Source organism: Cyprinodon tularosa, unplaced genomic scaffold (assembly GCF_016077235.1).
Source record: "Cyprinodon tularosa strain WSP-4 unplaced genomic scaffold, ASM1607723v1 ctg324, whole genome shotgun sequence".
In the NCBI taxonomy this organism is placed as follows: Eukaryota; Metazoa; Chordata; class Actinopteri; order Cyprinodontiformes; family Cyprinodontidae; genus Cyprinodon; species Cyprinodon tularosa.
In genome coordinates this window covers 677,791-692,257 of record NW_024039035.1, presented here as the reverse complement: position 1 = coordinate 692,257, position 14,467 = coordinate 677,791, and the positions used below count along the sequence as shown (strand labels likewise).

Sequence of the window (14,467 nt, the reverse complement as noted above, 5' to 3'; positions counted from 1 at the left end):
ATAAAAAAAGATTGTAAATAAAATATGTGAATAAGAAGGAGATAAAAAGTTCTTTAAACTGATGGAAGACTGGAAACAAGTAAAAAGATGGGCAGTTTTTTTTGTTTTTTATTTACTTGGAAAGAGAAGTGTTGTGCTTTTGTATAAGCCTACAGTTCCTGCCATATTTGCTCTATATAAGAGTTTTACGTTTAAGTTGACTTGATTTAAAGGTATAGTAGATGTTATTTTTCCAGGTGGATCATTAAAATAAGTGGTTCTCCTAATTGCCAATCATTCTGGTGATATGTTCACATGAGGTCGTCCTACATGCTAGTCCCCAATTTCACTTACCGGTGGTGAGCCTGATATAGTGGAAAACTGCAGACTGCAACTTTTAAATAGAGCGTGCAAGAGGTACAGGGTTGTCCATGTGCATTTATTTTATTTTTTTTGATGGAGAGGGTGGGTCGTTTCAAAGATTTGTGAAAATCCTCCACTATACCTTTAAGATAAAACTAAAACAAAAGCTCTAGATTTAAAAACGATTGATAAAAGAAACCTTTGTAAGTAAACCTTTAATTAATTCCTATTTAGGATTAAGTGTATAAATATCTATTTACCGGTACATATAAAAGCTTCATAAACTTGTTCCAATCTTCCTCTTACTATTCATCAAATATTTATGCATTTCCATTCTCTTTCCAGTCTCACATAATGGGGATAAAGGTTAAATCTAAACAGACAGTACAGCTGGTGACAGTAAATGTAAGAATATAAAAAAATGAAAGAAAAATTTGGTTTTAATATGAATAAGAGCTTTTGTTGTCAGTCTTCTGCTATCAATGCAATGGAAATCATTCCTCTCTTAATGTCTAAAACAATGACAGATTTAGATTTGTAAAAGTACAACAAATTCAGGCATTTGGAGTGAGTAAAAAATATGTGTATGCTTTAAATCCGTTTTCATATAAATACAGTTGTGCTTTTCTTCATTGTGCCCCTGCTTGAAGATTACATCATCCTGAAATGTCTCCTTCTTCCTCGCTTAATTGTCACTGGTCAGAAGCCCAAGGGGTGGAAGTGTTCAGTGCCCAGTAGCACCTTTCCCAGCCACTGCAGAATCAAGGGGTACCAGTGCACCCCATCATTTTGCACTTGTGAAGGTCCTATCATCCAGTAAACAAGTCTCAATGGAGCCAAGACCCAGTGGGACAAATAATGACTGTCCACAGCAGCGTAGCAAGATGCTAACACGCCATTCACCACTATAGAGCCATGCTGAGTAAGAGGAGCATATAACCCAGTGCTTGTCAGCTCCTCGACAAAGGTCACCACCGAGAGTTTTGGACGTGAATTTGATCTGCCAGAAGATGAAAACACACACTGTCCAGGCTGGACTTCACTGGCAAAAATGGTCCTCATACCTGCTTCAGCTTCCCTCCTCTGCCCAAAGAAAGCAAAACTCATGGCTTCTTCAGACGGTTCTCCTCGCCCTGACCTGTTGGATCTGTGGGCACAGTCTGCGACAAAAATCAGGTGAGCAGCTGTGAGAGTAATGTTATGTCCCCCGTCTGTTCTGATAACATAGAAGGTCCTTGTTGCATTGGGCTGGCGATCCAAAAAGGACACAATGGGGCTGTAGAGGAGCGCAGCTTTGACGTCTGTTGAGGAGGATGCCAGGACACGGTCTCCAGGGATAAGGTCACGCATGTGTTTTATGTGTCCGCCCTCAGTGATGACCTGAGCATCGCCAGGGAAACAACCCCCTGTTTTAGCTGCAACGGAGTGCTCTGAGGGTGAGAAAACAAAAAACAAAAAAACAAATCAGTCTTTTTATTTCATATAAATCTGACATTGTGGTCATTATTGCATGGTTTAGTTTGGTGTTGAAAGGAGTGAGATAAAATATGGGTAATAGAAATAATTTCAGTTGAACTCAAACAGTTTCACTCCAAAGCTCGAACTTTGTTCGCTACACCTGAATGTTATTTCATGTCACTGAGTGATCCATAAAGAAGGTGAGACTTTGACACATACTCGAGAACAACGTTATCTTGGCTGGATCATTTGGAGGATTGTTAACATTGCTATGCAATATGACTCAGGGTGAAACTATTTGTTCTTTGTCTGCCTTTGGGCTCTCTCAGTGTGACTTGAAGTCAAGTGCATGACCATAAACAAAGTTCAGAGACACATGTCCTTGTTAAAACGCATATTTTTTATGAGTATTGCTCCCAATCTTACCTATTTGGTATATCTAAAAAAAAAAAAATTAAATAAAAAATAGTACCCATCTGGAACTAATTAAATTTTCTTTAAAATTTGAAAAAAGTGAAAAATTAACACAAATACTCTAATCTAAAATGAATTTCAAAATGAACATGGTTTATTCATGATAACAAAGCCTGTAAAAATGGAAAAAATCCAATCTCTCAACTGTTCTATTAAACATTTTGTGTTTTTGAATAAATGTTCAAGGAAAATCTCTTCATCTATCTCCAAATGGCACAAAGGATTATATCATTTTGATAAATCATTAATCTAGAAGAAACAAAGCAGATTTATTTTTAGATATAGTGTACATGTAAACAGTCACATTTTTGTAACAATCTAAGTATTATTGTATCATACTGTTTAAAAGGCCTGAGACCACACTGTCTTGATAAGAGAGAAGTGAATAAAAAAAAGGCATAAGGATTATTATGTATCAAGTTTAAAGTCTGATCCTGAAACTGCTATTGTTCTTCAAATGCTTGTTCTTGAAAGGCAGTGTTATAGTTAAAAATGAAATGTTTTATTGGTACAAAGGAAGAACTCTTGTTGGCTAATTTTAGGCTTTTTTTTTCTTTTAGTCTATTAACTGCATACTTTGACTTTAATTGGTTGGCTAAACATGTGGCTATGAGAAAATGTGTTTTCTGTGAATGTGAAGTAAAAAAAAACAAAAAAAAGAACATCAGTCTAACAAAATCAACCCAATCAACACAAATTTGTCAGTGTTTAGATCTTTGGAAGTTTTCTTTTTTTCTTCTTTTTTTTGTATGCTACATTTTTTGTTATTTTATTTCTCAGAATTTCTTTTCCCATTGCAGATGTATAGTATGTAAAGTAATCTGTATCTTTCGTCAAACCCTGTCTGCTTAATTACACAGTTTCAAATTTAAAGTGAAGGAACTCCAAACCTGGAGCAAAATATAAACCACCACCACCACCACTGGTCTGCCATGGGCAAGCCAAGGCAGGGCTGTCCAGATGTGCTTCTTACTCAAATAGACAGTAAAAAAGAGAGCCACATATCCGTAGAGGTAGAGGCAGTCCTATGAGAAGCTATTTGCTGAAACTCTAATCGGACCCAACAGGCAATTTCGTGAATATTCTTCAGACGTTAATCCAGATATACAGATTATCTGTCATTAGTCACATTAAAACATTTTTTTCTCTCCTTATTTCTACCGTGATCTTTCATCACCTCAGAAGTATGACTAAAATCACTAAACTGCATTCTTAATAATTATATTTTTTCCTTAATTCTTGAAAACCTTTATGCAGTTGATCACCTTAACTTTTAATTGCATTTCTGTATTAATTCATTTATTAGGCTTGCTTTTCCTGCAAAGCATTAATGAAAGGCAGACCAAGACACTTTGGCTTCGGATATGATTTCTGATACATTTCCATGCTTATTCTTTCAATAAATGTGAAATAAAACTAAAAAGAGACATGATTTTTCTTCCTATTAAGGACAGTAGTTTTAAACTCAATGGAAGCTTCGACATTTTTAAACTTTCATTTCCTCTGTAGCTACATGCTTCCTCAGTATGAGGTATTGCAGCAATGTAAAATGACTCAGTTTATTTCACTGTTACTTGCTTGTTCAACGACAACTGTCACTATGTATCAGAGGCCAATACAATTATATACATTTTCTAAGATCGATAAAACTTTTTACACCACCAGGAAAAACGTAACGTGCCTAAATTGTTTGTGAACCAGAATCAAACTTTAATTCAAATATATGTGTACTGTATGATTGAACTAAATCTACATTTTTTTTATTTATTACCCTGAGAGGATATCTGTTTTCAACTACTGTTATTTCTTTTTCTTCTCTTCCTGGCCTTAAATAATATACTCTTCCTATTTTATGTATTTTGGTGCTACCAAATTTATTTATATAAGCTAAATGATAGAAAAATAGCAATATGCCTTTTTAAAACCTTATTTACAATAAAAAAATTGCATATTATTGGAAGAAATTGAGGTTGTTTTGGACCCAAATTACCAAGAGTAGTGCTGACATATTATCAGGAGATAATCAATACTCAAGATCAATCGATACTCAAGGACACACATGGAGCAGGCAACTATTAACAGGAGGCTCCAAAGAAGAGGAAACAGAAGACAGGAACTTGTACTGCGTACAGAAGGGGATGAAATAAGTAACATGAAAACCAGGTGAATAGAATCAAAGGAATGTAGAGCAGCTGAGGCTGAAATGCTCAAAAAATACCCTAAAAATGTAACCATTGGAAATCAAAATCAACACACCTGAGAATCATGAATTTTTTTAGTAGAATTGTCTCTTATACTGTACTGTATTACTTAGTTCCAATTATTACGTAATTTTTCAAAAGCTGACTACAATTTGTTTTTTTGGCTTTGCTCATAGTGTAGCAGCCATTAAAATGGCCCTTCCCAGTCAAACGCTGGCAGCTCACTTCCCTGCAACTCCCAGCAAAATCCCCTCAAACTTCCAGTCACTAGAGTGACCCCTTCATTCTACTGGCCGTAAAACCTTTACACATCTGCCAACTCATGTAATCATTGGCTTAGGATCATTGCTGTGACGACCACTCCAAAACACTAACTCTGTTATCATTAGGCCACTTTAAAACACATTTATTACTATGATTAGGGTCATTGTCCATTGAACGTCTTACGTTTAGCCCAAGCTTTGACTATTTTCAATATTTACATAGTCAGTAAAGTAGCTTCATCTGTTCTGTTCCTGTTTGGCTGTGACACCATCTCACAGGAAAATGTCAGCTATGCTGCTGCCATCAACGACTTTGTTTATAGTTGTTGATACTTAGCCTGTTTTCTCTGACTGTGACTAACTGTATGCGCTCTCTTTCATCCTCTGAAATAGGAGCTGGCTCAGAGCTTTTCTGCCTGGCTGTGTGTTTCCTGGACAGGGCCTGTCTGTGGAGCTGGTTGACAATTACCTTTTGTATATCTGCTTTTTTCTGTATCTCTGCTTCTGTCTCCTTGAACCCCAGTCAGCCTTGGCAGATGGCCGCTCACACTGAGCCTGATTCTGCTGGAGATTTCTTCCTGTTCAAAAGGAGTTTTCCTCTCCACTGTCACTACATGCATGCTTGGTGTGAGGGATTTCTTTCGAGTCAGTGAGTCGATGCAATCAACTGGTTTTCCTTAGATAGAAAATTATGAACCAATCTGACTGAATGATCTGTTTGAATTGTCTCTATAAAGTGCCTTGAGATCATATGTGTTGTGAATTGGCGCTATATAAATAAACTGAATTCAATTAAATTAAATTACAGTCTTTACTCATTCACGTCTTTTGCTGTCACAGGCCATTTTTCCACCTCCATACTTCTTAAATGGTGAGGTGTTCTCCAGTTTGCAAGCTTCTCCCATTTTTTCAGAATGGAAAATTAGTTAATATAGAAAAACTGTATAACTATATAGGGAATAAAACGTCATCTTAAGTTATTTGCTGTTAATTTTGGGACTCAGAAGATTTGAAACAATTCTGTTAATCCTAACTCACTGAGCCAGAATATGCAATAATGATGAAATGAAAAAAAAAGCAACTTTTTATAATATTGCTAATTATATAATTATCTGGTTTCAGTTGTATTTAGGGTTTTCAAAAGTAGAGATACTCCAAAGAGTATTGATACTCAGATGTTGCATCCATATGGAATAATAATCTAGCATTACAAATTGTGAATTCTAGATTTCTTAGATTTTATATGTACATTAAACTAATATACAGTACCCTTAGACATTTGAAATATTGACATTTTCATTGTATTTGTCTTTATTTGCATACCCATTTAACCAGCATTGGTGATTCTTCTGAGAAGGCAAGTTCCATGTTGAGATTTTAAAATGTGTTTCCTTCTGTTTTATAAAATATTTTTTATGCCTTAAATTTTTTTTCTTTTTCCTGTCTAATAATGGGCGTGTAACAAAAGTAATTTCCCTCTGGGATTATTAAAGTATTTCTGATTCTGATTCTGAATTACCAAGCATCAAATAATTTCCTGGGTATAGATATCAAGTTAAAAATTTTAGCATCATGTCTATGCCAGTTATATTAGTAAATAAATACAGTTATTTTGCTATTTGTTTGGATTCTGTTTGGCCATAATCATCACGGCCTGCACAATATACCCTGGTTAACTCTGCCTGGATTAATGTTCCCTTTAGGATGCAGTGAGATGAGGTGGCAAGAAAGCGCAGTCGGCAAGAGCTAATGGATAACCAGCTGATTGTATCACTGCAGTTAGAGCACAGACCGAGGTCAGGGAGGCAGGAAGGTACACAGACTCAGACGTGGTTTTAGATACTGTTTGGATTGCAGAGATTTAAACCAAATGAAATCATAAATCTTGCTTCTCATTAGCTAAAAAATACTGTTGAATCAGATTGAAATAAGAAATCAACAAAGTATAAATGTGTATACAATATTGTGCTTGTATGTGTGTATGTGTGCTCTAACAGTGTCAGGCCAATTTCTAAGAGGACCCACTGCTCCTTTTGGAATACAAAGACTTGATATGTGTGTTTCTGTGTGCGTGTGTGTGTGTGTATACATGTGTGTGTGTGTGTGTGTGTGTGTGTGTGTGTGTGTGTGTGTGTGTGTGTGTGTGTGTGTGTGTGTGTGTGTGTGTGTGTGTGTATGTGTGGTGTGTGTGTGGGTGTTTGGGGGGGTCTGTATGTGTGTGTGGGAGGCTTGTCTTAAGGCTGTCCTAAGTCAGCCAAATATTTGTCCAAGGTGTGTGTGTGGGTCTGTAAGCTTGAAAGCTGCACAAAAAGGAGGACTGTGATAAGATTCAGATAAGAGATCTGAAAGAAACTCACTGGAGGCAAAGCAACGGCAAAAACAAAGAGAGAGTTAATCATCTCACAGCCTACTAACCTAGGTGGACTGCTAGAGTGTGGATTGGCACTAAATAACTGGTGGTACCAGACGTCAGTATATGGGTTTCTAAAATGTCTCAAAAGTTTGATTAAGAGGAAGTGGAATGCTGACACTCATTGTTTGTAGAAAGACATAAACTCTTAAGTCATCCATGATGAGATTTGTAAATTGTATGGCAAAAGTAAATAAACTGTAACAAAAACACTATCTGGGAATCTAGATTTTACTTCAAATTGGCACAAGATGCACATATATTCTTTTGTACTTTTGCTTTTGCTCTTATGCTTTTGTACGGTGAACTTGAGTGTCCAGAAAGGCGCCTTTTTAAATAAAATTTATTATTATTAATATTATTATTATTTGCAAAAATATTGATGCCCCTTGACCTTTTCAGTTTTGTTGTCTCGTGACAACCACTATCTTTAAAATTCCTTTTTCAGGACTGTATCTCACATACTAACAAAAATCACCGGTGAAGAAAAAGGAAGTTTATACTTTATTTTTTACATAGAAAGATCTTAACGGTGTGCTGTGAGTTTGTATTATTAGGTCCCAGTGATGAAAATCTTTCACTGCTTTTACAAATGGAAGTTGTTTGAGTTCTTTTTGTTTAAATTAGGTCCTTTCTCTACACTTTTTATTGTAAAACAGCTAAAGTTCAGTCAGAGTGAATTGAAAACACAGAAGTTGAGATCTTGGAACTTAAATTGAATTTAGCTCTGGTCCTTGACAGTGTTATTCAGTTCTCAACGACAGTTATTCTGCATCTTTTGGATATATCCATTCTTCAGCACACCTGAATAATATGGCTAAATTCCCTCTTCAGCATACCATTTAGCTTTGCAGAGGCCTACAAACTATTCATTTAATTAATGTGTGTGGAAAAGGGATCCACCTAAATGTTGCAGGATAGTAGAACTTCAGGACTTGAAATCAGCTTGAAGTCATCAGGTGAAGGTGATGCATTTATCCAGTCTCAAGCCTGCAGCCTCTAACATATTTTCTACCTTGAAGTTGCCCTGGACGTACAGTAACTCTATACACTCTACCTTCAATTCTAGCCAGTTCTAAAGACCCCATTGAAAAAGGAAATCACACATCGTGATACTACCAACATTTTGAGAAACTGGCATTAGAGAGATCTTCCATATAGGCAAAAAAAAATGTATATAGGCTCATGTAACTAAGGAACCTTTTCCTATATTTCCTCTAATTCTTTCATGGTGTGAATGGTGATGAAGTGACTTTGAAGCATTTTTGCACAGGAATTAAGGTGTTTCAGAGCAAATGCTTCAGAGCAAATGTTCATGAAAATAAATATATATACATCATATAGACTTCTAGTGTTAAGGTTAAAGGGCAGAAATATTTTGCCACACACTGTATGAATACTTGAGCCATACAATAAGGAAGGATTTGTATTTAGGATAGGTGCTCCATATAATCTGACAAACTAAATCTATGATGAGACCTGAAGATAAAATCAGGGTGCATAAAAAAAAGACCACAGGTGCACATTATGTTTGATTGGTTCCCAGTAGGCCTACACACACAAACACCCTCACAAAGTGATAACACAGGGGCTCAAAGGGATACTACATAAGAAGACAGTCACCCCACAAGGTATCTAGCTTTAGCTGTGATCACAACAGAGGAGGACATATTCAAATATAAAGATTTCTTAAACTGGTCTTACCTGACTTGACGCTACAGTGAATGTGGGCTTTGGACTCGTAATAGACCCAGTCAAATCCTGCCTCTACAGCCAAGCGGGCCAACATGGCGTACTTATTTCTGTCCCTGTCAGGAAAACAATGGATTACTGAAACCGAATAAAAATACAACAACAAATAAATGTCAAGAAAGGAATTGAGATGTCCAGTTAAGCAGGTTAAGAAGGTTTGCTAAAGTCCTCAGTATAGTGATATGGTTAATAGATCACTACTAATTTAGAATCACACAGTGTATAATTTTAGGTGCTCTTACCTATCTGAGGTGGTGATATCCACTGCACGCCCCTCATAGTGTAGAGAGTCTGTTGAGTGATGGCCATCCTCATCCCATCCCTCTGTTACTCTGAGCTTCACACCTGGCCACATGTTCATCACAGAGATGGCCAAAGAGTTTAGCTTGTCTTTACACCGCTGGGTGAGACAAAGAAAAAGGAAGATACTGTATAAAATCAGTAAATAAGCTAGTTTATCTGCAATTTGGTTCACTGCTTTCACATAGCACATTTCTAAGAAAGTTAATGCAACGCTTTTCAACTTTTAGCCACTGGAGGTGCTAGGCTTTAACGGCAAAGTTTAGTCCCCCTGAATGTGATGCTGCACTGTCGCAAAATTAAATAGCCTCCGTCTGTGATTTGGAATCTGATAGACAAACAGCAAAATGAGAAGTGATGTATTTACTTGTTCAGACAAACCAATATTCACCCCTCTAGAGTGAATCCTTCATCAGACAACCAAAAGTATGTCTAATAAGGTGTCATATCTATTCTACTGCGAACTACTTTTAGCTTAGTTAGCTCTAGTATTTAAGGAGAACCCAATGGCCAATACTTGGCACACTGCTATGCACAAAATGCTGTATAACGACCTAACAAAGTAATTTAATAGATCCAAACATGAGCCAACACTTGGGTCAAAAGTTATGTTTAACAAATTAGCCAGACATATATCAACCAAAATGATATACTTGTAAAATTATACAAATGTGTCCAAAACAATCTAGTTATAGAGAAAAGTTTAGATTCAATGAAGTGCCCCTATCCTGCATGTTCTGTGTCTCTGTTAAAGCACACCTGATTTAAAAAATTTCACGACCTCTTCTCCTGACATCAAGTGCTGCAAATGTTTGTTAATCACTCATTTATGCAAGTCAGGTGTGGGGCAGTAAAACTACATATAAAAGATGAAGGACAGAAGAACCAGAGTTGGGAAGCACTGAGGTAGATTCATTAATATTTGATTATAAGTATAATACATAGCAGTGGAATTTAATTAATAAATGAAAGTTTACTTATTGATCAAAGGGCTTGTAAAGAAAGTTAAATTAATGTAGAACCAGTAAATATACTGAAAATAAAAGAGAAATTAAACTATGAAATTATAGATAAAATGGTAGTAAAATTCACTTACAAGCTGGTGAAAATAATCTTATCTAAGACATGAATTAAAAAAACATTGCTCTGAGTAAATGTCAATTGAAAAAATAGGGTGGTGTTTATAGTGTACACAGCTAAGTATGGTCTTACATCCCTGGTTTTGGTTTTGAGTCCGTCTCTGGCAATGTTAAACAGTTTCTGGTTTTGGAAATTCTCAGACTTTAAGCTGAAGTGTAATGGTGTTTTTATTGCCAGTTTTCTCTCTACGGATTCATATTATTTTTCTTTCAGTTATTTTGCTGAAAATGTCAGAACAGAACAATTCTCTTTCACAGGAACAAGCCTGAAGGAGAAACAGATTTGGCAGGAGCAATATTACAAGTTTAGTTTAAAGTGACAACTGATAACATGTTATCTACTGCACGGAGTCATTGAGTTTGCAGCTATCCCTCATTAAGACCAAGCACAAAGGGACAGTGGGGCAAAAAAGAATTTCTGAAACTCTCTAGCACAGCCTTGCTCACCATGAGTGGGCAAACGCCAAAAAATAGTTGTAAATTATGAAAACAGATCCATTTGACAAATTCAAAAACAAAACAAACAAGATGCACAGGTTCTGTGTTTTACATTATTATTTACATAACAGAAGTATCATCTCTTTGAATGTCTTGGTCCAGAAAAGAGGGATTATACATAAAAAGTCAGAGCATTTGTTTTGCGAAAAAATAGGCAATAAGTTTAGTTTGTCTACTATTAAGCAATACCAGTCAGTCCATATAAAATATAATTTTCAAATAATATGAAAAAAGCTGAAAAATCACCAAAAAGAAAAGGGTTCTGCTTAGAAACCAAAAAGTTGAGGGTTTAATAACAGCATGTCAACATTGAGCTCTAAATAATTGCTCAAAGTCCCAACTGTGTCAGGTGAATGGTCAAAGTACACACAACTGTGATCGTGGTGTTTGCTTGAGATTTATTCTTTTTGAAAACACAAACCAGGCTGAAAGTCAAGGAGTGGACATGCATTTTAATGATTTGCAAATATGTGTGGTCATTTATTACGTAAAATAACCACAGCTGAAGGTGAAGGAATAAAACCTGGACAGAACTAGATATGCAATAGGCAAAATACGCATAACTTGAAGTGAGATAGGAATGCTTCCTAATGGTTCACTTAGGCTCAGTCAAATGGAAAATTATTGCCAGATTGGGGTCAATGAAGGCAACACTTCAAGGAAGCCTCAGCAGTTAAGTATGTAAGGTAGCAGATTCCAGAGGTGAAAGGAAGGGTTAATGGAATCAATCACTTTGGTTTAAACATTTAACTGACAGCAAACATTCAGATGACAATTGAGACCAGCACTATGGTTAATCTGGTTCATTCAGCTCAGTGTAATTTGATCCCCCAGATAAACAATATGATCTAGAAAATGACATGCTTATCACTTTACGCATGATAAGGCCCTTTTACGCATATCCTCCGCTTTACCTGAGTCATGAGTCTGTCTGCACCGGTGTCCTCCTCATCTTTAAAGATTATATCAGTGTTATAGTTCGGGGTGAGCTCCTTGAAGCGCTCGGAGTTGCGGGTAATTTTTCCCTCGGGTCGCCCGCTTGCTCCCAAAGTCTTCTCGGCCACGTTCGGGCTGAATTGCTTGTAGGCGAGCGGGATGAGCTTCTTGGGGAGCCGCCTCTTGCCGTATCCTCTCCCCGGCCCGCAGCCCTCCGAGACAGGTGCGAGGAGGAGGACAGAGGCGCACAGAGAGGCTGCGAGAAGGAGGAAGGAGATCCGCATCGCCCCGGGGAAAGGTGGGAGGACTCTCCCGGGGGGAGAGAGAGAGAGATGTCTTCAGTGCCTCTCCAATTTAGTTCCCATTTTACCGTGAAAAATAAAGCGACGCACCCGTAAATATTGGATGAAATAAGGTCAACCCCGTGTCTTCATGAGGCACCATTGGAATACCAAAAAAGCTTTTTTTTATGCCTACAGATGAGAGGAACTCCGCTCTGAACCGCCTGACTGGAGTCAGCAATAAGTGGCTGTAAAGTCCGTGTATTTAAACAAACAGGTTCAAAGTCGATTTGGTGGGTGTGAGAGTCAAAGAGAGAGAGTGCGGCCGCTGACATCCAAGTTGCAGTGTTGTGGTTTCTCTGCCCCCCTCTCTCTTGCGCACAAGCCCTTTGCGCGCTCGTTTCACTCGTTGCCCTCCTCTGGACTTCCCCAGATGCGACAATCTGTAGCTTTCCAGTTGATTTGAAGGGAATTGGGCGATTCACGGTGATCTGTTGCCACTTCAGACCGCACCCTGCCAGTCCTGCCCTCCCCTCCTCCTCCTCTTCCTCACTCCTTCTGCGCTCTCTGTCCCTGCGCTCTGCCACCCAAACCCGCCCCTCTTGGGCACAGGGCGCACTGGAGAGTCCGGTCCTCATCTGCTGGAAGTAACACAGCATAAGGGTGTCTCACCGTACCTTTTCTGTCTTTGTCCTTGACCGTTTGATTGAAAGTTTTAGAGATAAACAACAAAATCAATCAATCTGATCAATTTTGCAGAACGGAGAGGCTGTCATCTCATGTGATCAAGGAGGCAATTGGCCGTCTGGCTGTTTAGCAAAAGAGAGGTAGATACTTTAAACATTTAACTACTAGTTGACTGAATGCCTGAATGATTTCCCTAGAGCAGTGACAGCATATGAGGATAAATTACCAATCCCAAATTTGAGCCATGAAAAAAAAAATACAGTGTTCATCATGTCAGCTGGTTCGATGAAACCTGGCTTACTTATCATACCCTGTGTGCGTTAGGACAGAGTTTCTTTAGCCTGATCTTCAGCTCCCATTGTCCATGTTTTAGACATGTCTCTCTCCACTCAAGCACACCTGATCCAAATGATTGCATGGCCTCCTGAGCAGCCATCAAATGCTGCAAAATCCCATGGATCGCCTTTTCATTTAGGTCAGATGTGAGGAGGCAGGGAAACACAGCAAGCCTGTTAACAAGGGGTAATAAAACCCTGGTTTAAGATACAACACTGAACATTCCAATAGACACACCTTACCCATGTTTAAACACGGTAGTGGCAGCATTAGACTGCAAGGAAACTTTATTTCAACACGTGAGCAAATCATAATTGTAGAACAGATGGAGTAGACTAAATGCAAGGTAATCTAGAGGAAAAAAAAAATGCAAGCGTTTTTGACTTTTCATATTTAGCTACTCAACATATTCATGTTGGCAGAGTTGGACATAAAACAATTGTGTTACAGTAACTAAATATGATTAAGTAAATGCCAAAAGCGGTTGCCTTATTTTTTTCAGTGTGTAATAGACTGCAGAAGAGACTAGTTTGCAAATATTCTCACTTGTCCCTTATCCTGAAGTCAGATCTTCAGTGTCATAGTTTAGATCACCGTATATTCATGAGTTAGAATGATCGGGCAAAAATTTAGACCTAAATTCAATTGAAAATCTCTTTCTAAATCTGACATTTCATTTTTCCCCAGATGTTCTCATTCAATCTGACTGACTTTTATCAAGTTGGGGAAAAACATGTAAAAATATATATATTATTGTGTTACAGAGTTATTAAAACAAAAAGGTTAGTTTAATTGCTAAGCAGTCCAGTGTTTTTGTTAAACATTAAGAAAAACATACTGTAAATCCTGCCTATTTACAATAGTAGATTTTTATTGCATATAATTGGAATAAAATACAACAATGTTTGTAACTAGTTCATGTCAAAATGTGAAAATGTTTAGAGGATATGGAAATATGCAATGAATGTATTTATTGCAATAACTGTTAGCTCCTGTTTTCTGGCTATATGCATGACACACATGAAAACTACCTCACATATGAGCATCAGCAAACTCAGCCCTTCCAAATTAGCTCTTCAAATATTTGCCAGCACAAAATCAGTGGTCTCACCACTGTTTCTCAGGGCTGCGTCCTTTGAATGAATTGAACTGTGCAGAGCTGAGGGTTTTCCACAATTTGTGTTTTATTATTTGTGGGTGTAAACACCATAAAGAATTTCTTGCTGCACCGCTGCTTTTTTCGTGTATCTAGATGGAACAGGGAAGGGCAAAGAGAAGGATTCCCAAACAGTAAACAGTCATCCATAACTGTGTTTACTCTCCAGCTAAAATTGAACCTCTTTGGACACTAGAGTAAATTAAAACTTTCCTGAGAGGGAACAAACAAACA

The 14,467-nt window shown here is 37.5% G+C and overlaps 1 protein-coding gene across 1 annotated transcript; it reads right to left on the bottom strand.

Moving 5' to 3' along the window:
* Positions 1–104: 104 nt before the first annotated feature.
* Positions 105–12,057, bottom strand: LOC119788719 (indian hedgehog B protein-like). The gene is made up of 4 exons (XM_038293312.1): positions 11,752–12,057; positions 9,143–9,300; positions 8,853–8,956; positions 105–1,772 (listed from the first exon to the last, which is right to left on the bottom strand). Exons 1-4 carry the CDS (start codon positions 12,055–12,057, stop codon positions 1,042–1,044), a joined length of 1,299 nt encoding a protein of 432 aa, XP_038149240.1. The 3' UTR covers positions 105–1,041.
* Positions 12,058–14,467: the final 2,410 nt, after the last annotated feature.

What these genes read in the sequence shown, in the direction of transcription:
- LOC119788719 (XM_038293312.1), bottom strand. Translation starts at nt 12,057, where the DNA reads ATGCGGATCTCCTTCCTCCTTCTCGCAGCCTCTCTGTGCGCCTCTGTC. An exon ending in GATATCACCACCTCAGATAG is followed by an intron (nt 8,957 to 9,142) that starts GTAAGAGCACCT and finishes TTTTCCTGACAG; the next exon opens with GGACAGAAATAAGTACGCCA. An exon ending in TCACTGTAGCGTCAAGTCAG is followed by an intron (nt 1,773 to 8,852) that starts GTAAGACCAGTT and finishes TCTCACCCTCAG; the next exon opens with AGCACTCCGTTGCAGCTAAA.